This window comes from Sinohyriopsis cumingii, chromosome 4, assembly GCF_028554795.1.
Source record: "Sinohyriopsis cumingii isolate HCF-2022 chromosome 4, ASM2855479v2, whole genome shotgun sequence".
Lineage (NCBI taxonomy): Eukaryota > Metazoa > Mollusca > Bivalvia > Unionida > Unionidae > Sinohyriopsis > Sinohyriopsis cumingii.
In genome coordinates, this window is record NC_142964.1 from 35,067,460 (window position 1) to 35,093,798 (window position 26,339).

The 26,339-nt window shown below is 36.7% G+C and overlaps 1 protein-coding gene across 1 annotated transcript; it reads left to right on the plus strand.

The window, feature by feature from the left end:
- Nucleotides 1-252: 252 nt before the first annotated feature.
- LOC149800922 (uncharacterized) lies at nucleotides 253-4,743 on the plus strand. Its single transcript, XM_089954231.1, has 2 exons — nucleotides 253-447; nucleotides 2,256-4,743. The coding sequence occupies exons 1-2, from the start codon at nucleotides 400-402 to the stop codon at nucleotides 4,305-4,307; spliced, it is 2,100 nt and encodes a 699-aa protein (XP_089810357.1). The 5' UTR covers nucleotides 253-399; the 3' UTR covers nucleotides 4,308-4,743.
- Nucleotides 4,744-26,339: the final 21,596 nt, after the last annotated feature.

Here is a 26,339-nt window from a genome sequence, read left to right on the forward strand (position 1 = left end):
CTGGTATGGCAGAGGAGGTGCTGCCGACATAGTTTCCATGCGTTAGAATGTTTTAGTCTTGCTACCGGAAATATTAGATGATAAACTAAAAACTTAATTAAAAGATGTAAAATGAACACGTGACGATAGCAGTTTCAAAACTACATGATTTATTTTTCCTCCTATTAGTCTGAAGAATGTACCTGAGTGTTACGCAGCCGAACACTCGATCGAGATAGGATTGTTGATAAACCTGTCGAAATATTGACAATTAGCACTCTAAGGGTCATAGCATCGTTGATAAGACTTTCACGGTCGATGCCAATTTTATCCACCCCCTGTTTTAGTAAAATGTAGGAGACCCGAATAGGATTTTCACATCGTAATCATTTGAACCGAAGAACAGTCGGACCAAAAACAATGGACAGCAGAAAAATCACTTTCACCATATTGGTATTGACTGTTATGGTAAGTTTGTATTTTGTGTATTTCTTAAATTTCTTTGTTATTTCATTATAAAAAAAGGTTTTATGTTTCAATTTGCTTCTTAATATTTTTTAATTTGATAGTTTTCTATCTCTAAATTTTTCCTCGCATTTTCCAACTTACAACTAAGATTCATTTTTAGAAATTTACCTTGTGATGACTGTATTCTCTAATTATGTTATTGTAATTATATTGCTCGTAGCCCTTTTTACATGCCATCTTTTCAGAAAAAAATCACATGGCTTAAAAAAATCGCCAGTCAGCATTATCGATAAAAATATGACCTGAGCACCCTATATTTGAAAACAATCTACAAATGGAAATTTGGAACTGCTTATGATCCTACTACATGATCATTTTTAAGATTTATTTTCAGTACAACTTTCGTCAAATTTACTTTTTGATGATGATGATGATGATGAGTTTGATTATTATTATTATTATTATTATTATTATTATCGTTGTTTATTTGTTTTCTAAAAAGTTTATTGTTTGGAACGACAAAAGGTTTAAAAAGTAATTAAAATTGCATAAAATACATTACTATTAATCTAAGTTCGCACTTCCTGAGAAATCTACAAATATTTTTAAAGCAATTCAGATTAATTAAGCAATTTGCAGGGAATTTGTTTTATATAAAAAAAATGTGATCAACTGCAGTTTGATCAAATTTATCGATATCATCTTTAATTTACACTTAAATGCCATTCGTCCGTAAATTGACGACAGTTATACCACTCGTAATAAGGACTAAAATAGAAAATTCCTTAAATTATAATTTATTTATTTCTTTATTACGGTAATTTGCATTGACATTTGGATCAAAAATACATGAACGTGAAGTTTACACAGGGATAGGTTTGAAAACAGTAAACACCAATATACGTTTTTACATTAAAGACTTCAATCAGTAGAGAAAATTATCCTTAAAAAAGGGAAAAAGTACCGCGTATTCTAAGGGTATTGGCTAATTTTCTATTCCACCCCCACCCCCGGTTTTCGGAAAATTCTGAGTGCTGGTTTTCCACTTGCTTGCACTTGTTCTGTCTTTATCCCCTAGAATTTTGTTGACCACACCGGTCGTTTATTGAGCAACTTTCTGTAGCATGAAGAAGCCACAAAACGTAGTTAAAATGTTGCATCGCGGGTGGGGTGGGGTGGGAAATAATTACAAAGCTTGAAAGAACTGTTAATCTCTCTCTCTCTCTCTCTCTCTCTCTCTGTTGGAAATGTCACATCCGGGTAGAGATATATATTAATCATTGTCCCTTTTAATAAGGAGACGCACAAAATTTTAAATATTTTAAGGGTCATTTACCAACATTTGTTTTGTTTTATTTGTTTTCATATCTGTACTTTATGGATATTCACTTATATAGCCCCACGGCCTTATTCAAACCTGTTCATATATACAGGCTTTTACTATAACATTATCTTTTGCCTAATATATTTTGGACGAGATGAAACTTGCTACGCCTTCTGCTTTCTTAAGTTTCTTCTGGTCCATTCCTCGTTTATTTCCCCTATTTTCTGTCTATATTTAATTTTGGTTATAACTTTTGTTATGTAGCAGACGTTAGCCATGATACACGAATGTTTCATATAATGAGTGGTATTGCAACACATTCCTTTTTCGACTGGCTGTTTTCAAACATTTTGTTTATTAAGCAGCTGTACAGTCCTAAAGTATACTCGTATTTACTTTAAAGTTTATTGTACTCTATGTTTGATTTTTAACTCTGTCTTTTATACACGCTTATCAAACTCCTATTTGTTTTTATCTTTGACAGACAGCTTCAGCCATATTACCATCAACAGATGAGACAACAAACTTGCACACGGAGGAACCGTTAATTTTTAGGGACAACTCTAAGGATCGAACAAAAGATTCAAATACGAATAGTGCATTTACGACAGTTTTGAAATTTACTCCAGGTTCAAAGGTTTCGGGGTGGACAACTGACATGAAACAAGAGAACACGACACGTATGCCAAAGAAAAACGAACCTTCTACACGCGATATGGATATAATGGAAAGAACTAAAAGTTATTTGGCTTTAGATCATGATACGAAAACACGAGAAAGTGATGTTACCCAATCAACAAACGATTCTGATGATGTCGCTTCCGGATCAATACCATCGGGGCACTCTGAAGTTTTCTCATCTACAATAATTAGTAAGAATACAAATATGACTGAACATACGAAGGCTTCATATTCTGTCTCGACAAGAAAGCCACAAATAGCATCTAACGATGGGGCAACGAACACTGGATCTTCGACGTCTGCATTATTTGACATGAAAACTTCCTCTCATGACACACCTGGATCTGACGAAAGCACAATCAGTTTTCCTTATACCACCCAAGAATTAGAAAAATTCATTGCAGCTTCAACAACGGTCACAACACACAAAGCAACAACTCACAAGGAAATGCACATTAGTACAAACACGGCTGTCTCTAACAGAACTACGTACGATCTTCCTGGAGAAACTAAACTTATTAAAACAACACGAAAATATTATCCCTTTTTAACCGTAGAGGCAAATGCAACGACTTCAGTGCTGAAAACAGGTTTAACTTCGACCATCAAAGCAATAACGGTGGCAACTCCTTCAATTGTAACTCCAAAACCAACAACAATAAAGGTGACAACACCTTCAGCTGTGCAGACGAAACCATCAACAGTAAAAGTAACAACAACTTCAATTGTAAATTCGAAACCAGCGTCAAAACATATGACAACATCTTCAATTGTAGAACTGAAATCAACATTACTAACAATGGCGACACCTTCATCTGTAAAGCTAAAACCAGCAACAATAAAGATGACAACGCCTTCAGCTGGAAAGATGAATCCAGAAACAATAAAGATGACAACGCCTTCAGATGGAAAGACGAATCCAGAAACAGTAAAGATGACAACACATTCAATTGTAAAGCAGGAACCAGCAACAACAATAGTGATGACTATTTCAACTGTAAAGCCTAAACAAACATCAAAATTGATGACAACATTTTCAACTTTAAAGTCAACACGAACAACAGTGATGATGACAGTACCTTCAGTTATAACATCAAAAATGGTTACAACACTTTCATCTGTACAGCCAAAACCATCAGCAGTAAAGGCGAGTACACCTTCAGATGTTCAGACAAAGCTAGCTGCAATAACTGCGACAACACCTTCAACTCCAGAACAGAAAATAACATCAGTAACAGTGACAACTCCTTCAACAGTAAAATCGAAGCCTACAACAATAATGGTTACTAAACAGTCAACTGTAAAGCCGAAATCAACAACAATAATTATGACAACAGCTTTAAAACCAATGGCAGAAGAAACAACCTCTGTGGAAATAAATGTGCCAACACATAACCGAACATTTGAAGAACACATTTCTCACACAACAGTTAAATCTAGAGTGTCAAACAACACATTTAGTTTAGACGTTACAAGCACCCTAGGATATAGTGAAGAAAAGAATGAAACAGAAAGTGAAAATATGACTGCGCTGCTATCTACCGAGGCAATAGAAACTTCGAACACGACCGTAAGTCCAGCATCAAGTACCATACTATCAGTGTTACAATGGGCAACAGGTTTCACAAGAGCAAGAACGCCAGGCTTTACAAGCAATCCTTTGCAAGAACCAGATAAGCTACAAATTCAACAACCAACCTTAAATCCTTTCTTAGATGATGATACATATTGGCCGGTTGCCATGGCGTTAACAATCGGAATACCATCCATTATAGTGTTTGCCGTAACTATAACTGTTCTTCATAAGATGCGAAAAAGCAAATTTATGGGCGCCAATATGTATAGAACTTTGTAAAATGAAACCCTGAGTGCTACCTCTACAGGTTTTTCCTTAATTAGGATTTTAAGACAAAAAATTGCAGAAGCACCTACAAAATTTCAACTAAGCAATGTATTACCCACATTTTGTTTCGAGATATGAAAATCTGTTACTTACTACTTCGATAGTTACGATCCAAGTGAATTTTCTGTCTTTTATAATTTACATCATTATGTAGTTAAATCTATGAATGGTGGAAGGGGTGCAGAGTCGTAATAGGCCTGCTGCAACGAACCCTGTGACGCTCTATGAAGCGTATAGGACATTATGAAACAAGGAAACCCAAAACAGCATTTTTGGTGCCGATAATGCTACTAGTCAACATCGATGATCTCATCTTTTGCAGACATATGTCATTCACGTGTCTTCGTATATATATATATATATATATATATATATATATATATATATATATATATATATATATATATATATATATATATATAACAGTGACTCTGGACATTGACACATAATAGGAGGTGTTTTGTCAATCTGGTCTCCATGATATTATTTTTTGTATGATATTACATGTTTCAATTGAATAAATGATCTATTTATTACAAAATAGTGTTTATATGTAAAATATGTTATATTAGGTACAAGATAATATAAAGTAAAAGAAATATCAGCTTTTGAGATAATCTATCTATCTATCTATCTATCTATCTATCTATCTATCTATCAACCAGTTAATATCTATCTTCTTAGATCGACCGATTGATCATCCATCTTACCATCTGAAAACACACACACACACACACACACACACACACACACACACATACATACACCACTTATCTGAACACAGCTAAGAGATAGGTCAATCTGTGTTAGAACATACATGAACTCTGGATGCTGCGAGAAGCAGCAAACAACACCCCTTTATTAACTCCAATCGATTAATCATTCGATCCATCAAACAGTTTTGACAAATGATGACCGTATTGATAGGTAGTGGATCTAATACATTTACATCTGATAACAATTTTGACAAATGATGACCGTATTGATAAGTAGGGGATCCGATACATTTACATCTGATGACAGTTTTGACAAATGATGACCGTATTGATAGGTAGGGGATCCGATACATTTACATCTGATGACAGTTTTGACAAATGATGACCGTATTGATAAGTAGGGGATCCGATACATTTACATCTGATGACAGTTTTGACAAATGATGACCGTATTGATAGGTAGGGGATCCGATAAATTTACATCTGATGACAGTTTTGACAAATGATGACCGTATTGATAGGTAGGGGATCCGATACATTTACATCTGATGACAGTTTTGACAAATGATGACCGTATTGATAGGTAGGGGATCTGATACATTTACATCTGATGACAGTTTTGACAAATGATGACCGTAATGATAGGTAGGGGATCTGATACATTTATATCTGATGACAGTTTTGACAAATGATGACCGTATTGATAGGTAGGGGATCTGATACATTTACATCTGACAACAATTTTGACAAATGATGACCGTATTGATAGGTAGTGGATCTAATACATTTACATCTGACAACAGTTTTGACAAATGATGACCGTATTGATAGGTAGTGGATCTAATACATCAAATTCTGATAACTCTTGACCAATGAGGGTGTCACGGATCAAATGTTTCGTCATAAATGTTCTGAGATTTTCGATGACTACATGGATCATAATGTGTTCTTGTTTTATAGCTGTTAGTGATGATGATGATGATGATGACAAATATGTACAAGAATAGCTTGGATTCTTTTTAAAAGAAAGAAGACGTGAGTAAATTATTGTATGAAACATAAATTCAAACTATTTTAAAAATTTGAAACTTCTTTCACGATTGTAATTTGATCGAATTTGAAGGTCTGTGTACAGAATTAACCAACAGGAAATTATGTTGACATTATGGCTGCATCGCCTGTAAAAACAATAAGTAATCCTAAAACGTTGCATAGCCAATGTAGCAAGAAACATACGTCGCTACAACCTCATTTTACTTTCTTTTTGTGGAAAAAAGGTTATAAATATACGTGAAATTCCATGCAAATGCGTGTAATGTCGGCTATGAAACTGGTCTACAAGATAAACATATTGTCTGGCATATACTTTGTCAAGCCATTAGGATTGCCGTAGATATCTAACTACAATATTAGAGACAGACGGACACAGAGAGCGTTTTGACATAAACTTTTCTTGTAACACAGTGGATGACCTCGTACAATGAAATGACTTGCTTGATCAATTGCTCTAAAAATTGCGGATCAAAACTGGTTCACTCGTTGGAGAATACATTACTGTAACGTCATCCCATGTGCGACGGCAATCTTTTTTTTTTTTTTTTTTTTTTTTTTGTTTCCACAGAAATCAACCTGAAAGCATCTTCAGATCTACCTGTTATTCGCGTCTCAGATAACACACACGGGCGTCACGTGAAAATGTTACTTATAATCAAGCTCTTTAATTACGGCTTCCATAATTTACAAGATTTTAAATTTAAGACAATTGATAATGTTACATCGGATAAGGAATGCATATTATAAGGATAACAAAATGGATTCACCGTCTGTACATTATCTGTCCAACAGGTTTAAATTGTAGGATTACATAAGAACTTGATTGATAAATTTAATTATATTTGGTCACTTATACTGTCATTGGTGTGCGTCAGAACGCTCAAAAACTGGTTTGTTTGGGCTGGACCTCCTTTAAACATGTTGCCTACAAGTGTCTTGGTCACTTTTCTACTCCATAACAATGGAAGTAAACTTTTATCAATTATATTTATTGTCTATAGATACTGAAACAATTATAAATACAAAAGCATTGTGCAATTTGAAAATTAATATTCCTCTTTTTGTTTTTCTTTGAAGAATTTATAAGTTTTAAAAAAGATATTTTAAAATAATAGTTAAATTGTTAAAATCAAATATTATCACATTTTACGATCTTTAAAACTTTGTGTAATAGTTTATTTTAAAAAAAATATGGTATTGTCTGTATATGGAAACACTGGATTCACCGTTTGGATACTATCAGATTCATTTTTGTTTTAAAGTTCTAATTGTAGGATTATTTATAATCGTCATTCATAAAATTCATAATCTTGAATATGTGATAGATATTTAACTTGGATCGACCTTCACCCCTTCCGTTGTCAGGTAGAGATATACTTTCAATTTGTGCGAACACATCTGATGCAGAGGTACGCATGCTCAGCAGTTCGCGTTCGGCGCAGAAACCTGAAGGAAATACGATTGTTTAAAACCCTTTGAGATGAGCTATTTAAGATATGTAAGTTACTCTATTAAATTTACATGGTGTGCGACGGGTCTTCAGTTACGAATTTATATCATTCTTTTTTATGTGACCAACAGTCCACCAAGGAAGTAATCTTCTACTTAAAGCCCCAAATATTGACGTTATCATAAATTTCACTATTTTTCATAACTAAAGTTTGGAAGGAAGGAAATGGTTTGTTAAAAAGCTATCTGACATAAACCATTCTTTGAAATAATGAAGCTGTTAGGTTTAAACGATGTTCAAATATTCGGTTTAAAAATTAAGAGGTGCAACCCTTAATTTAATCATCGAAGTCACTCGTAAATCCGTTTCTTTTCCGGCGTGGTCCGAATGTGGTGATGTGATACATTCGGCAAATTCCGTTAGTGACATAGATAATAACAGCAACATTCGCACGTGATTCGAGAGGGAATGAAGAGAGGCAAGCCCGTTTTTTTATAAACCGGATCTGAGAAGAAAAAGCTTGCATTAAATAGACAAAAAGACTCAACTGAATATCGATTATCAACTGGTTCGCTGAAATACTATGAAGGGCAAATTTGTGCTGAAGACAATCCTACATAGCATGGTGTTGGCTTATACGTTTACAATGATGACGTCTTCAAATTTATGTTCCAGTTTTAGACTGAAGTCAATTGACCCACGGATGTCGCCGATCAACATCGGATTAATTCGTACACTTGTGAGAAATGGCTGCGTTTCTCAGTTTTAAGGATAAATTACATGGCTCATAATTTGATAAAACATCGATATTATCTTGTTTTAATGGAACCCAACGATGTTTAAGATCTTTATAGTTATTCAGATGATTTGGCATATACGATTGTTTGCAGGTTAAGGCGGCATTGGGGCTTTAATGTAGCAAAACAGCCCCCAAAACACCCGGATGCCCGAAACAAATCTAATAAAAAGGTCAGTATAACTCTGGTCCGCTTGATTGCCCCTTTCGTTCACGTTTTCTAATTCTGACCAAATATCACTGAGGAAAGATGCATATGTCCACATATTTACCGATCTTATCACCTGCCTACACACGTACCATGCATGTATCTTTACTGTCTTCAGTCTGGCCACTAATTCAGTATTAGCTATCCGCAATGCATCACGCATCAGCATTATGAGGTTAGTGTTAGGACTGGTCTTCCTGGTGCCAGGATAATGTGACTGGGTGAGACATCATGCTACATGTCTGCGGCATGATGCCCCAGTGCTAGACATCAATATAAAACTGCCACATTGCAGACATCGTAGCGATATGACTGAAAAATTGTTAAAAAAATCCAATTCACATCACATCATATATATATATATATATATATATATATATATATATATATATATATATATATAGAGAGAGAGAGAGAGAGAGAGAGAGAGAGAGAGAGAGAGAGAGAGAGAGAGGGAGGGATGGAGATAGAGAGAGAGAAGATGGGACTATAGCAATATAGTAATCAATGTGTGTCTCTGCCGTTCAGTACACATTCGCGCATGACAATAAGTTACGCAGTTTTTGATGGATTGCCATGTGATAAAAGCAATTAGTGATCGACTAATGAAATGAATCATATATGAAGAATACCTCAAGATCCACCAATCACTTTGCTCGGGCATTGTTTGTAAGAGCTAGTGCCCTTTTTACTTACGGCTGGATGTTTGACAGAATTGTATGAAGGCCGCTAACATTGCTGTTTTTAGTGGATTGCTTTAAAACTTTCTACATAGTATGCCTACCATGGGAAGATATGCGCGTTCATCAATTGTCTTCACACTATCTACACGAAAGTTATGCCCATTAGGTTTCTCGACAGACTCGTTTCTAACAAGGAGTAGGAGTGCGATTTTGAAGAAGTGGAAGTATACTAACGCAGGCTATTTATTCGCTAGATCCCTTTTGTTGCCTCTTCGAGTGCTAGATTTCCGTTGAAAAGTGTGACGAGTTGGAAACCATAAACTTCACTAACACTGTATGCATATGTGGATTATATGTGGATTATCTTAATACAGCTTCAGGGCATTTTAGAAATCCTTAAGAGATTATGCACAATTTAAAATATTGTTAGTCTTTTCTTTTTCTTTCGCCCATGAAAACAATGTCAACACACATGAGTCAACTCCATTCAACACAGACAAATAGAACGATTAGGCGAGCATGTTTGTGTGTCATTGTGTCATTGTTAATGACTGGATAAGATTTTCAGACTATTGAAATAATTCGTTATTTTTTAATTTTATATGTTTAGACGTTGACCTTTTGTTTTTTTTATAACAAAAATCTATATTTCAATTCCAAAACAGAGATCTAATGTCCGTGAAATGACAAGCTGTTGCAATTCCTCGTGTTTGATAGTAACAGACTCATTCAAATCTGCGGGCAAGGACAAAGATTTGTTTCCAGACTGCAGCTATTCAGAGGTAGCAACTGATACATTTTTTTAACCTAAGAAGTGTACTGGTTTGTTCTCTGAATAATAAATCGACCGCATCCAATTTTTATCTGATCTTTGAATTCTGACCTCAGATCCTGTTCGATCCGTTACGTCTTGAACGTTCGAACGTCATATCGATACAATTAGAATGTTAGAGATTTCCTGACAAGATGGTGTCCATCTAGAAAATCGTGATAGACAGCGAGTGCTTTTTCTAGCAATCTGCACATGACAAGAAGGTATACAGTGGTCCATTTGGCATACTACTTTATGCGGCCCTGATGAAAGAAACATGGAATCATTTGACGGACGTTGAGAAATAAAGTTTTCAGCGCCCATCTCCCTCTTGATCTTCTGTAGGAGGGAAGGTTATGAATTAGGTACTGGTAGTTCTGCCAAAATCTAATGTCTTGGACATCGTATTCATTTAAGTTGTCCTCGGTTAAGGTCTCTCTTGTAGACTGTGTGTTATTTGTATTTTTTTTATTATCAGTGTTCCTCAATGTTCCCAAAAATACGAGCCGCATCAAGCTGATTGGCCAGCTGAACAGTTCAAGAACACATATACCATCCTGTTGACAATTGTCAATGTAAAGCTTGCGGTGATGAAAGCCGTCTTTGAGCACCGATGTCCAATATTATACGTCCATTGTGTTACTACAGCATTTTTGTCCAGAATCTACGCTCTGCTTTCTTATCGCAACCTACATCGGCTTCCATAGTACCAGCACGTTCTTAATACTGCCTTTGTTATAGTACAAGGTTGAAGCGTGGTGGTGATTTCCACAACTGGTGTTTGTTCATTAAAATTGTTATTATCAGCATCAACGCGAATAAAATCCTGGATTTTATTTCAGCAGCTATAATCTAACCATCATTGTTTTCAGCTGAAATCTGAACAAGGCAAGTGTCTATTAACATTTTAACAAGGGCAACACTTGGACTTATTCAGAATCGCGATTAGTTGTTTCCTTTCTGTCCAGTATCAGGCGGTCATGGCGACGCCGCCTTTTTTTTTGGCGTATTTAAGCTCTTTTATGAAGTTACACGAAGAATATTTTGTGGAATTAATATGATCTTAAGATGAGGTGTTATAGATCTAGTTGTAAGTGGACATTGATAATAATGCTCTCTTCCATTTACTAACCGGGATCAATCAAATACCTAAAAGAAGTTACACAAATTCATCCGGTATCATATATAAATGTAAAATCCTGTAGTTGGACTTGGGGCAAATTGATTAACAGTGCTGATGTTAACTTCTATCCTCACAAACAGTTGTGTGTTCATAGAGTGGTGACGTTTACAAACGGAAATGCTTACGATGTGCTGTATCATTCGTATGCAATCGGATTATTGTATAAACATCTATTGTATATTACATGTCTCACTTCTTAATGGAGGATTAGCTCTATTAAAAGAACTTGAACGGAATTAAAGCAAAATCTACTACATTTAAAACTACAGAAATAAGTATCGGATCAAGAATTATGAACTGAATGCTACCAGTTACTTTAAAGTTCTTTGAATTTCGTATTTTTCCAGTGTTGTTTAAATATAAATAAATGATCACTTATACGTCCTCCAGAAATAACTCATGAAAATTGTTTTTCACTGCTTACTCTACGAATTGAATCCACATTTGTCCGAATTATATAATTTAATGTGAGAATTATTCACTAGTCCCATAATTGGTGCCACAAATGCACCATCTGATTTCACTACAATGGATCTGTAATGTCTATTCTCTCAGTAACTTTGGTCAGCGACGGTCCCGCTATTTGCTATTTTGGGTCTATCCAAAGGTAGTGGGTCAGTGCCTCCTGTAATTGTCCCCATTCTAAGCGGTCGGGTCGCTTCAGAGTCTGTTTTCGGGCCAGCCAGTGACAGCACTTCCTCCATTCGTTTTGGACTGTCTCTGCATTGTTTGTGTATTGTAGAGTTCTTCCTCTTAATTTTGTGCCACCGCATTTACAAGTTTAAACTAGCACACATCTCTTTCATTTGTACTGTTCTGCACCCGCATACCTCTCTTCTCTCTGTACTTCTTTATGGCTGCGATCTTTGAGCATTTAATTCTGCATATACATATAATGTATACTTCTGGCTTATGACATTTGCATATTTATTTATTTATCTATTTTGGCATGCTTCATAGTCTCCATTAACAAAATTGCGTTCTTCTATATATTTCTTTTCTACATTCGGTTGTAATATATCTCTCTATTTTCTGACCTTCCTTTTTTAATTTTGATGGGGTTTATATTTTTGGTAATTGTCTTGGTGTCGGCGATCTAATTGAGCTCTAATTGATCTCAGGTGTGGTGTCGCTCTGTAACTTGTGAAAATTTCCTCCACATACATTTAGCTGTTTCCATTTACTATCTGCTTTGTCTTTTTAAGTTGGTTCATAAATTTCTTCTACTTTCTATTTGCTTTATGTTGTGATTGTGGATGAATCCTTCTTCTTTGTAAAATTCGGCAAAATCTTTAGAGGTTATCGATTATCACATTCCAGAAGTCTTGGCATAACATAGATAGTTAATATCCTTTCTAGCTTCTCTTCATTTGATGTAATACGGTTGGTTTTTCATCTGGGTACACTGTTCTCTCGTCAGTTATAACTATATTGTTGTGTCCACCGAGGTTTGGTCCTCCGCAATCGCTGATATAATGTCTCTTGGCTTTTCCGGTAACCTACTTGGTTTCATTTGTTCCTGTCGATGCTATTTCGTTGTCACTTGTTATTCGAAACGCCTACTGATCACCTCCTCTACCATGCTGTTCACTTTTGGAAAGCAATAATGTTCCGTCTGCATCTGTTTGGTATTAACCATACCTTTATGTCACAGGCTGTGGGCAGCCTGCATGTCTTTCCAATGTATTAATCTCCTATCACAGCATTGCTTACTCTAAAGATCATTCTGTCCATAATGCTGAGACCTTTTGTAATCATGAAAACGGTACAATGTCTGAATCCGTCTTATGGAGCTCACAATAATCTGCGATGATTCTCTCTCTCTCTCTCTCTCTCTCTCTCTCTCTCTCTCTCAAGTGCGGTGTGGTGTCCTCTGATTCTATAAAGACCTGTTTCAAATTCCAATCTGGAGTCAATATATTGCGTTTCCATCAACCACTATTCAGTTCTCAAATGAAGTTCAGACGTTGTTTTAATAAACAAGGTATGGGTAGGTTCCGGTCCGTGTTAATCTAAGGGCTTGGTGCTCCTAAAAATTAAAATACCAAATCGGTTCTTAGCCATTTCTGCTGCAAGTGAATCTTTTTCTGACTGTATCATCTTTTCTGTGTCATGGTCCTTCTAATGAAATGTACACGCTGAAGTTAATTTCTGTCTTCCTTAAAACTGGCTTCAATTCTCACTATTATAGGTTGAGCTGGATTAACAAAGGTTATTCAAATAAAACAGCAATGTGTGTGTGTGTGTGTGTGTGTGTGTGTGTGTGTGTGTGTGTGTGTGTGTGTGTGTGATTTGGATTTTTAACGTAACTCTAACAATTTTTCAGTCATATCACTACGATGCCTGCAGTTTGACAGTTTATAGAGACGTCCAGCACTGAGGCATCATGCCGCAGACATATAGCATGATGTCCAACCCAGTCACATTATCCTGACACCAACCCAACCAGTCCTGACACTAACCTCTTAATGCTGAGCGCCAAGCGAGGCAGCTGTTTGTACCATTTTTGTAAGGCTTTGGTATGACTCAGCCGGGGATCGAACCCAAAACCTACCACATCCGAGGCGGACGATGTAACCACTAGGCCACCGGAGCGGTCAAAACAGCAATGAGATGGCATCGTGCTGGAGTGTTCGTTTTGTTTCTTCGTTTGTTTGACGGCTGTGCACATGATGACACGGTCTAGATGCATTCTAGATCGGCCCAGAAACATTTGCAACTCTGTTGAGCTGTGGCAACGTTATACAATTGCCTAAATGTTCTTACCCGCGCTGCTTTTGGAAACTTTCTTTTTAAGTAATGTTTCTGCTGTATAAATATGTTGATTTAACTCTGTCTGTAGTTACAAAGCAATAATAAACAAATAATTCTGAATTTAATATCAGAAAATTCAGTGTGACACCCTTTCCAAGGCCATGGTCGCATGTCATATGCTGTGGAATAGTCTCCTTTTGTTCTTTATATGCGACCAAGCTCACAACACTAGATGAAACCAAACTATACAAATTTTAATTTTATAGTCAGTAGTAAATTTGAAGCTGTGGTTTGCTTAGGGCAGTGGTTCTCAACCGTTTTGGGCGGCGACCCAGATTAGGTATGTGGTGTTAGCCTCGCCACCCATTAAATGCTAAATAAATCCCACCTAGGTAGGAAATTTAAAATCAAGGGTGATCTCGGTGACCCACTCAAAAAAGAAGTATGACCCAGTTTTGGGTCGCGACCGACATGTTAAGAACCACTGCCTTATGATAAGAAACCTAGAGAGAGAGATATGAGAATTATTTGACCTTGACAGCCAATTTAGCTGTGAGGTACCGAACACAAGCTTGATACTAAAAACATGTAAAACTGTGCAAATATCACTCACAGAGTGTACGAAGTTGTTGATAAACAGTCTTTCCATAAACAAACATGTGTAATAAGAAACAAGAAGTTACTGTAGAAATTGCAGTTTAACATTTTCCTCTTGATCTCCTAGTGGCTTTGGTGTTTACCGTGACATTCTTAAATAATCTCCATGTTATTTTCGTGTTGAGAACTAGACCATATCAACGTGTTATGATATAGCTTTCTGTGTTAATGAGACGTTAAGAACCGGAGAATGTCAAAGTTTTTGTGATTTTTATCTTATCCTACATGGTTACGCTTTCCCCAGGTCACTGGTAATTACTAAAAGTGCACAGCTTCATTGAAATGTTGTTACGACAAAACAAAGGTGTCAGCAGATATTTCTAGAAATAGGCAGACCTAATTAATTTTCACATACAAATGTCACTGGCTTATATACGAAATGAAACGGTCAAGTGTCTGAATACGATACACGGTGACACGCCCAAAATGTTTTTAAAGAAATAAAAAACACTATTAAGAAGAAAACTAAGAGTATCGTTTCGTTTTAAAAGCGTCAATTATAATCCATTTTCCAATTTCATTTAGACTTCAACGAGTGTTTGTTTTGATACATTAAAAAAGATTATCATGCCTGTTGTTGATGTAGCGTCAATTATAATCCATTTTCCGATTTCATTTAGACTTCTACGAGTGATTGTTTTGATTAACAAGGTTATCATTCTTGCTAGTGACGTATGCATCCAACCTGACTATAATTATTTACGTACACTTTGCCGTTATAACATTTATTCGTTAACAAAATGGTAAAGTTCAAGACCTTTCTTCATCCGGGTACCTTAAGTTGTCGCTTTAAACTGACGACCTGTGTTCCAGGATGAACATTTTCTTCCGACTGCCGATACCTTCTTAGCAAGTTTCTCTCTCAAAAGAACGGGACATGATGTCTTTCGCAATTGAACTTTTGCACATAAAACTATAAACCTACCAACCGTCTAAACAAACATACTTAAATTCATAAAACACTTCCATTAGGCACGTTCTCATAAATTGTCATACTTGAGAATACGAGAGCATTGCCATCATGCAATAAAGTATGTGGTATTATAAATTCGAACACACTGATAAAATACCTATCGTTTTACTGAAACTATCAATGTGTCTTACACACATCAATTGTTTTTCTTTCAATTATCATTTTTTTTTTGTATTTTTGTTTGTCTCTTTGTTTCTTTTTTGTTTTCTTGGTTGTTTGTTGTTGTTGTGGGTATTTTTTGTTTTTTGTTGCTTTGTGTCTTTGTGTTATTTAATAAGACGATATGTGTATTTTTGAACATCTGTTGCAATTACAAAATGTGACACATAACTCTGGTTGTAGATGTACCCAATGTAACTAAACTAAAGCACTAACATTTATATGTAATTACGGAAATTTAAAAAAGATAGTAACTTTGAAATTTCTCACTATGAAAACAATGTTCTTGTAAGGTTCCGAATGGCAGAACAACATTATTTCTTTAAGAGGGAAACCTGCCATTAGTCAGTCCATATTCAACCAATCAAAAACATTTGTGGATCTATGAAATATATAAGCGAATTGCATCTGAAATGTGCACACAATAGGAGCATTCGTACTAAATGATTACTCACTCTCTCCAGGACCCTTCTCCACTACTATATATAAGTTGATTTGTTTTTTTGTAGATATGTAGGTTGATGGTTGTTTTGGATGCTTAATTGTGTACATGTTGATTTGAAACATCTGTCAAACGGCTACTGAGCTAACTGTTGAATATTGATGATGCAAGCTGTTTTAAAATGAAACGTGTTGGTTGGCTTCATCTGGAATAAGGATCATAACTCTGCCAAAACAAATGTACCAATTCAGTATCTGCAGAGTTACCTCCCATATATATGTAATCGGCGTATGCGTTTAGTCCAGTGGTCACAAACTCGAACCATCCTGAGGGCCGCATGAGGTCATTTTCGATGGCCCAAGGGCCATACCACCTTTGTTATCTCTCATGACAGCTTGTGAGGCCAATCATTTTGCGGGCCACAGGATACCTCTAGGCGGACCGCGTGTTGGAGACTCCTGGTTTAGTCACTTAACAGAAAAATTCAATTTTCAGGACAGCTAAGCAAAATTTCTATAAACCATAGCCTTATGCCCAATGATTTCAAACATATACCGACGACGCTGTCGATTCAGTATGGTTCTTTAAACTCCACGACGATATTGGTCATGCTTGTAGTCTTACCCTCATTTTCCGTCACTTGGTCTGTCACATCTTAGTTGAGGTTTTGCGTTTAGGTCAGTTTCGTTCATTGTTGCGGGACATTTTTCCTCGTTTATATGGTGCTGTGTGAATGAATGAATGAATGGTACAATCCATTGTTATGGCTGACTTTATTTACTTTTAAATTCGATTGATGGCACTTTTTTCCACACGGAGCAAAGTATAAATGCTCAGTAATTTCAAGTTCTGTTTGTCCGTCTCTCTCTCTCTCTCTCTCTCTCTCTCTCTCTCTCTCTCTCTCTCTCTCTATATATATATATATATATATATATATATATATATATATATATATATATATATATATATATATATATATATATATATATATATATATATATATATATATATATATATATATATATATATATATATATATATATATATCTGTGTGTGTGTGTATGATAATGTTAAATGTGGATTTTGTAATGATCCAATTCAGGCAACCTGAATAGTTTTGTAAAATTTCTGCGTCCGCTGTTTAATTATCTTTACAAAAAGTCTCTGATACTTCAAATTATTCCAAGTTGGAGGGAGATATAAAAAAATACAATGAAAATGATTGATATCCAGATTTTATTTCATATATTTGCCGATTTGTTTAGTAATTTACTTTTTAATCGCAAGCAACGGGCAAAACAGAAATATGGAAGCCTGAAGGTAAATTTACAAAAAAAAAAAAAAAAAAAAAGATTAGAAGGACATTATCTTTAAACAGTGTTTGGAAAATACAGCAAATTTCGCGGCTTCATTATTGCTACTGACACGGTTTTCTTCATGCGCAATAAAGTTGTAGTATCATACGGACGGATTAGATAATTAAAGAACGTGAGGCCTGTGTCACCCATCTTCGCTAGCCAAGTTTCCGATATGTTAGCCCTATCTACATCTTGGCGGATCGATTAGATAATTTAGTGCTTTGGATCTGTGCATTTTATAGAATGCGGCGGCAAGCCACGCATCCACTCAAAATCAAGTTGTTCAAATTTGAACAATGTTCCTACATGATCGATAAAAGGGAGGCACACTACTGGAATGGACTGATAAATAAGCTATTTTCCACTCCGGTCAGTGCTTGAACAAATACATCCTTTCCCTCAAATACACATGGAATGGCTTCTCTCTTGTACATAGTCATACTTTCGATGTTAAACACACAAAGTATCCTTTTAAAGTTAATCGCCTGCAATAGTTTTGGCCAATGCACAAAGTAACAATGTACCTCTGTTAGTTGGCATTACATACTAGGATATTGGATTGGACAAAAGTGCACAGAAACAGAGAGCAGTCTGATAAAGAATAACAGCAAAAAGGCATTCCAGATTGTGAAAGACCTCACCATTCAAGACGAAAATGGAAAATGTCTCACAGAAGCGAGTGACAATGCAGAAAGATGGACTGAGTATTGCAAAGAACTCTACAACCATCAGTCCACAGGAGATCCAGAGGTGTTTAAAGTTCCAAACTCTTCAGATGACGATGATATTGATGGAGTCAGCAATAAGAGCACTGAAGAATGGGAAGGCAGCTGGAGTAGACAACATCCAAGCTGAATTTATCAAGAATGGGGGGGGGGGGAGGGGACCAGTGATAGAGCTACTAACAACAATCTGCAACAACATCTGGCAGACAGGTGAATCGCCAACACAGTGGACCCAGTCACTGATTATAACACACACACCCCAAAGGCAATCTCCAGCTGTGCCAAAATTACAGAACTATCAGTTTGATCAGCCATGCTAGTAAGGTAACGCTGAAGATCATATTGAACATACTGAAACCACAAGCAGAAGAAATAATCGATAAATAACAGGCCGGGTTCCGGAGTGGAAGAAGCACAACAGAACAAATATTCAATCTCAGGGTTCTTTGTGAAAAGTACTCGCAACACCAACAAGACATCTATCATGTGTTCATAGATTTCAAAAAGGCTTTTGACAGAGTGTGGCATGAGGCATTGTGGGCCACAATGAAGAAGTATAACATGGGTCAAAAGTTGACCAATACCATAAAGCAGCTGTACACCAAGGCTACCAGTGCAGTAATTGCCCAAGGTTCTGTGGGGGACTGGTTCCAGACAACAGTCGGAGTACGTCAAGGCTGTCTCCTGTCACCCACGCTTTTCAACATCTACTTAGAGCGCATCATGAGCGAAGCCCTGGAAAACCACTGTGGGACAGTCAGCATTGGAGGGCGTAACATTACCTACCTCCGCTTTGCAGACGGCATTGATGGGCTGGCAGGCAGAGAAGACGAGCTTGCCACTTTAGTGAAGAACCTGAACAAAACATCTTCCAGATTTGACATGGAGTTATACGCTGAGAAGACAAAGCTGATGACAAATAGTGGCAAATAGTGGCAAACAAATCTCAGCCAAGATTGAAGTCAGAGGAACTGGAAACAGTGAGCCAGTTCAAATATCTTGGTTCCATAATCACGGAAGAGGGATAAAGAGCAGAAATTTTGTCACGAGCAGCACATACAACGGCACCTATGTCAATGCTAACACCCATCTGGAGAGACAAGAATATCTGTCTGAAAACTAAAATCAGACTATTGCGAGCACTAATCATCTCAATATTTTAGTATTCATGTGAGGCCTGGACCCTGACAGCAGAATTACAATGAGGAATCCAGGCACTTGAAATGAGATGCTACAGAACCATCCTTGGCATATCTTACATGGACCACATCACCAATGAAGAAGTGCGTAACACCATCAGGCGCAAAGTAGGCCAGTATGAAGACCTCCTCACCACCGTCAAAAAGAGAAACCTGAAATGGTATGGCCATGTCACAGGAGGCAACAGTCTATCCACAACAGTCCTGCAGGGCAGCGTCAAGGGTGGCAGAAGGAGAGGTAGACAGAGAAAAAAGTGGACTGACAACATCACAGAATGGACCAGGAAAAGTTTTGAGGAAACACAGGCATTGGCACATGATCGAGACAAGTGGAGGGAACTGGTCAGATGTTCAGCAGCACAGCGTCTCAACGACCACACTAGGTCAAGAGACTGATGATGATGATGATGATGATGGTGATGACTAGGAGAGGCAAATGACAAAGCACTCAAATATGTGATCGAAACGCCAGTGTGTAGATAAGGTTAACACATCGGAAACTTGGCTAGCGAAGATGCGTATCTCCATGCTCCTCCTTTAATATAGTTTTCGTTACGTCATAGCTGTTATTGTTGCTATTACTACTACAGTGGACCGAGAAAAGATGGTATGTTATCTTGTCAGTGATGCGTTTGTCTTGTTCTGTTATTTTCTATATTTTTGTCGCCCGCAACCATGCAAAAGTTCAGGGTACAGTAGTATCCGCATTTCTGTCGACCACATTATTTTGTGATCTCGACTTTAAAACTGATTGAGATTAAAGCGGCTACAGCGCAGTTACACCTAACGCAAAATATACAATCCGTCTGAATATTACTAAAAAAGAAAAATAACAACATAAAACGTCGCATAATAATGAGGCATTATCACATTTAATATATAGATGTTATATGAAATTAACAATAAATAATTCATATTTTATTTATTACAAGAAATTGTTTTATTTTCATTAGTTCCAAATTTGAAAAGTTATTCTGTCAATAATAAAACGATATTGGCAACTCAGCTCCACTGTAGTTATACTTAGTACAAGCTGTAACGAAGAGTAACATCTTTCTTTAGATTATTCATGGGTAATTAGAGATCTGTATCACTATCGTATATAACTCCTTTTCGTTAGAGGAGGTGAAACTGTTTGTGACATACTTGTGTTGTCCTTAATATTGATTGTAAAAAAAATTACCCCCCGCGTATAATAGACCCTCCAAAAACGGACTCTAGCAGATAACCATATGCTAAATTTTCATGTTCACGGATTCTTTCAACATGTATTTTTCTGTCTTGGAAATATGGCAAGTGCTACAGTGAAATTTGCTTATGGATTAATGTGTTGACGGATAAATGATTCCTTCTGGCTGCTAAGTGTATTATTTGTCATTAAATATTGTAGGTATATTTTTGATTCAACCGGGGCACAATGGAGATGCTTAACAAAATTAGAATAAAGTATGTTTTATATAACACTTTTCTGGCTGTTACTAAGTTTTCCGTAGTTGTTAAGAGAGTTGGGAGGCTATGAAGTGTATAGGTCTATAGTCTGTGTGCATAGATCAGTGTTTTCTGTTATAGTTCATTTCACACAGCATTGAGAATTTTATCCTGTCTGTAGCACAGTCATTATTCAGGTCAGCGTCATTAAATGTTGTTGTTGCTGTTGTTGTTGTTGTTGTTGTTGTGGGGTTTAACGCCATTTTTCAGCACACGATAGGTATACATGGTGGCCAGTATTAATGATGGAGGAAGAACCCGGGGAAATCCCGGAAAGAACCACCGACCCACGAGAAGCTACTGGCAAGCTTTCTCACATACCCACATTGGCCGAATCCGAGACTCGAACCCACGCAGACATAGGTGAGATGGCAGTGATCCGTAACGGAGAGCGCTTTAGACCACTCGGCCACTCGGGGCCCCGTCATTAAATGTAGCAAACAATATGTAATTTGTTTCACACGAAGTATTTAAAACTAGTTAGATAGCTTTCGCTACATTTAATGATGCTGATTTACAAATGTACAGAGCTAGGCCTGCATATAGGATAAAATTGGCCATGCTGTGTGGAACGAACTAGCATAATACCAAAAAAAGCTCGACATCGTATGAGTTTGTGTCTTTGTCTCTCTCGAAACGTTTTTTTATGGTGTGTTCTTAAAGATGGATTTAACTTCAGTAACTATGTTTTTGTTATACATTTGTTGTTGTTGCTGTTGTTTGATTTTAGTACAACTACGTTAGGCACAGCATAAGACATCAAGGGTTTCTTTTTTTTAAAAAGTAGTTCTGAGCGCGTGGACACCATGACTGAGACGACTGGTCTGAAATGAATAGACTGAGATAAGAAAAGTCAGGTTAGCAAAACAGCTAGATTTCTCTGTCGCATGGGTAAGAAATATAGAATCTATGTTGGGGTTTATATTATTTGTCTCCGCACGAAGCTTGCCCGAGTGGGGAGACATATAATATAAACCCGCTACTGGGATTTTCTTGTCTCGGTCCAAACCCCAACGTAGATTATTTTTCTCACCCAATATTTTCCTTTAAAGTAAAAAAGAATTCATTCTTCACTAGTGGTCACGTCCAATGTTTACATGCGGCGCATGAATATAAATATGTTAATGAGGGCTGTGGTGTGACCGTTGCGTACGAAGTACAGTTTATACACGTGAGGAAAGAAAAATAATATAAAACGTCGCATAATAATGAGGTATTATCACATTTAATATATGGATGTTATATGAAATTTACAATAAATAATTAATATTGATTACAAAAAACTGTTTTATTTTCATGAGTTCCAATTTTGAAAAGTTATATTGTAAATAATAAAACGATATTGGCTACTCAGCTCTACTGTAGTTATACTTAGTACAAGTTGTAACAAGGAGTAGCATCTTTCTTTAGATTATTCATGGGTAATTAGAGATCTGTGTCACTATCGTATATAACTATTCTTTTCTTTGCAGGAGGTGAAACTGTGTGTGACATACTTGTGTTGTCCTTAATATTGATTGTAAAATTACCCACGTGTATAATAGACCCTCCAAAAACGGACTCTAGCAACCATGTGCTAAACTTTCAAGTTCACGGATTCTTTGAACATTTATTTTTCTGTTCTGGAAATATGGCAAGTGCTACAGTGAAATTTGCTTATGGATTAATGTGTTGACGGATAAATGATTCCTTCTGGCTGGTAAGTGTAATATTTGTCATTAAATATTGTTGGTATATTTTTGATTCAACTGGGGCACATTTGAGATGCTTAAAAAAATTATAAAAAAGCATGTTTTATATAACACTTTTCTGTTCTGGCTCTTACTACGTTTTCCTTAGTTGTTAAGAGAGTTGGGATGCTATGAAGTGTATAGGTCTATAGTCAATATGTATGGATCAGTGTTTTCTGTTATATTGTTCATTTCACACAGCACTGAGAATTTTATCCTGTCTGTAGCACAGTCATTATTCAGGTCAGCGTCATTAAATGTAGCAAACAGTATATACTTTGTTTCACACAAAGTATTTAAAACTAGTTAGGTAGCTTTAGCTACCTTTAATGACGTTGATTTAAAAATGTACTGAGCTAGGCCTGCATATAGGATAAAATTGACCATACTGTGTGGAACGAACTAGCATAATACCAAAAAGCTCGACATCATATGCGTTTGTCTTGGTCTGTCTCGAAATGTTCCTGTATCATGTGTTCTCAAAGATAGATTTAACTTAAGTTATTATGTTTTCGTTATATATTTGTTGCTGTTGTTGTTGTTGTTTGATTTTAGTACAACTACGTAATGCACAGCAGAAGACGACAAGGGTTTCTGTTTTTTAAAGTAGTTCCGAGCGCGTGGACACCTTGACTGAGACGACTGGTCTGAGATGACTAGACTGAGACAAGAAAAGTAAGGTTAGCAAAACAAGTAGATTTCTCTGTCGCATGGGTGAGAAATTGGTGTTTTGTGCTAGCGACAGTTATTGGATTTCTTGAGTTGTCTCCCTTAGCATGTAATGCCAACTAACCAAAACCCTGATGGCTTGTACATCGGCTGAAAAAGGTGGGGGCAATTGACCTAAAAAGGATACTTTGGAGGTTTAACATCAAAGCTATGACTATGTACCAGAGGGAAGCCATTACAAGTGTATTTAAATGAACGGTACTTGTGCAAACACGAACCGGCAGTGGAAAATTGCTTATTTATCAGTCCATTCTAGTTGTGTTACCCCTTGTCTCGATTGTGTAGGAACAATGTTCAAATTTGAATATCTTAATCTTGATTGGATGCGTGTCAATGAAATTCACAGACCCGAAGCAGAGAAATATCTGCTCGACATACCAAGGTGTAGATAGGGTTATTACATCGGAACCTTGGCTAGCGAAGATGTTGCTGCCTTTTACAACAGAAAAGCATGGACGTTTCATCACATTTCGAGCCATGTATTTTCTACCCGAGTTGAGAAGCGTAACCATTTGTTTAACATTGGAATTAATCCGGTCTTATTGGAAAACATCCATTGGTTAAACGATCTCACTTGAAAGCTGGAACATAGAATTCGATGATGTCACTGTTTCAAACAAAAGAAGCCAATACCGACGCTATGACGGATACAGTTGAAGCTGTGATATTGTATAGATTTCTTTGTGAAAAATATAACTGAAACTAATATTTCTCTTTGCAATCGACAGATTTTATTTTATAACACTCTGTTAAGTATTACAGTTAAACGTTCACATACTGATTGTTACTGTGTAATGTAATGAAAGTTGAAAGTTGTTTGTTAATAATAAAACAAAATTGAATATAGATTAATGCCCCATTATGGCAACAGAGGCCGCCGTGATAACCAAATGAAAATAGAAACGCGGATCAAGTATAATGCACATTCTAAGCATGGATGACTAAGCTACAAATCCGATATGTAGTCTCTCTGCCGAAGCGTAGTTAGGCCTATACATCAGCCCTTTACCCGTGATGATATTGATTTTCGGGTGGGGGGCTGATATCACCTATTCATTAAAAGCTGCAATTATCTGCATGCAAATTTGGCTGCACACATCGATGTATATTTTATACACTTACCGGTATTTCTCGTGGCTGTGCAGTTACCATCGGCTGAAGGGTTCTTTTGCTGACATGTAGATTATATTTCCTGAGCAAATCATATGTTTGGTGACTAGTAAATCCACCTGGAATAGCACAACCATCTGTCTTGTGGCCATTTTGAATTTCGCGTTTGATATGGCTGCTATCAATTACCGGTATGTGTCTAAAGTGTATGCGGGTTTGTTCCGGAATGATTTGCATGCAGCAAAATTGCATATTTTAATGAACAGGTGACATCATACCCACAACATCGTCCATCAATATCAACACAGATTTGTGGGGTTGATTTTTCGGACTCGAGCGTAGTATTTGCTGAATAATAAGACAATATAAATGCTTCCTTCTTTCAGAGTACTTTTTAATTTTTTAAAGTTTTTTTAAATAAACAAATTTCTATGTATGGGCGAAGAATAGAGAATAGACCAAATTTTGCCGGGCATCAGTAATTCCAGCATGATCTCCGGTTTAAAAGTTCAACGTTCTTCACAATTCTCAAAGTCATAAATCTCTCTCTCTCTCTCTCTCTCTCTCTCTCTCTCACATATTTACATATTGTGGCGTGACCCCCGGATGGCCCGAGATCTAAGGCACTCGCCTCCACCAACCACTGACATCTCACCTCAGTCTGCGTGGGTTCGAGCCTTGGACTCGGAAAATGTGTGTATATGAGTAGTTTTCCGTGCATCGTTGGCTCTTCCCGGGTTCTTCCTCCACCAGATATACTGACAACCATGTATAACCCATCATATGCCGAGAAACGGCCTTAAGCAAACAACAATAACAACAACAGATTGTGGCCTTTCGATTTGCATGTGTATGACGTCATTGCATATCTTAGCAAGATAGGTCTTTGCTGAAATAAATGGTCACCATGACGACAGTACTGATAAAATATATTTTCACGCATTATTTGGTCAGTAACGTACACTATTATTTCTATAAGCTTGTGCTTGCATTGAAAAACACTAATTTAACTTCATGTAAAACGTGATACTCTAAATCATCCTTTTCAAACAGAACGATTCGTCGAATTTCCGAGGGATTGATTATGTGACTAACTTTGTCATGATTGAATTGTTTAGTAAATTGTATTAAAACATTTTTTCTTCTTTTAATTCAAATATGTATTATTTCAATAAAGAGTGTGGTTCTTGTGTAAGAATTGTAAAGTCCTTTGCCTTGCATAAGCGAAATATAACTCTGTGTGTGTGTGTGTGTGTGTGTGTGTGATTCGGGTTTTTAACGTAGATTACCATGTTTGCAGTGTGGCAACTAATAGTGATGTCTAGCACTGTGGCATCGTGCCGCAGACATGTAGCATCATGTCCCACCCAGTCACATTATCCTGACATTATGCCGACCAGTCCTAACCCTAACTTATTATTGCTGAGCGGCAAGCGAGGCAGCTGCTAGTACCATTTTACAAGACATTGGTATGACTCTGCAGGGGTTCGAATCCGCGATCTCCCGCATCCGAGTGGGATGTTCTAAGCACTTTGCCATTGGAACTGTCTGGCCATGGTCTTTCTTCCTTACCAAGTGATATGGTGACGAACACATATAGCATTACAGGGTACAAGAACAATTTTAAAAAGCAATCAGATAATTAATTTTAGAAATACAAACTGATATAACTGGCGAATGTAACACCACCAGCTGAAAACAATATCTAACAATTAGATAGAAAATATATTGAAAGTGGGAGGCAGCTGCTAGTACAATTT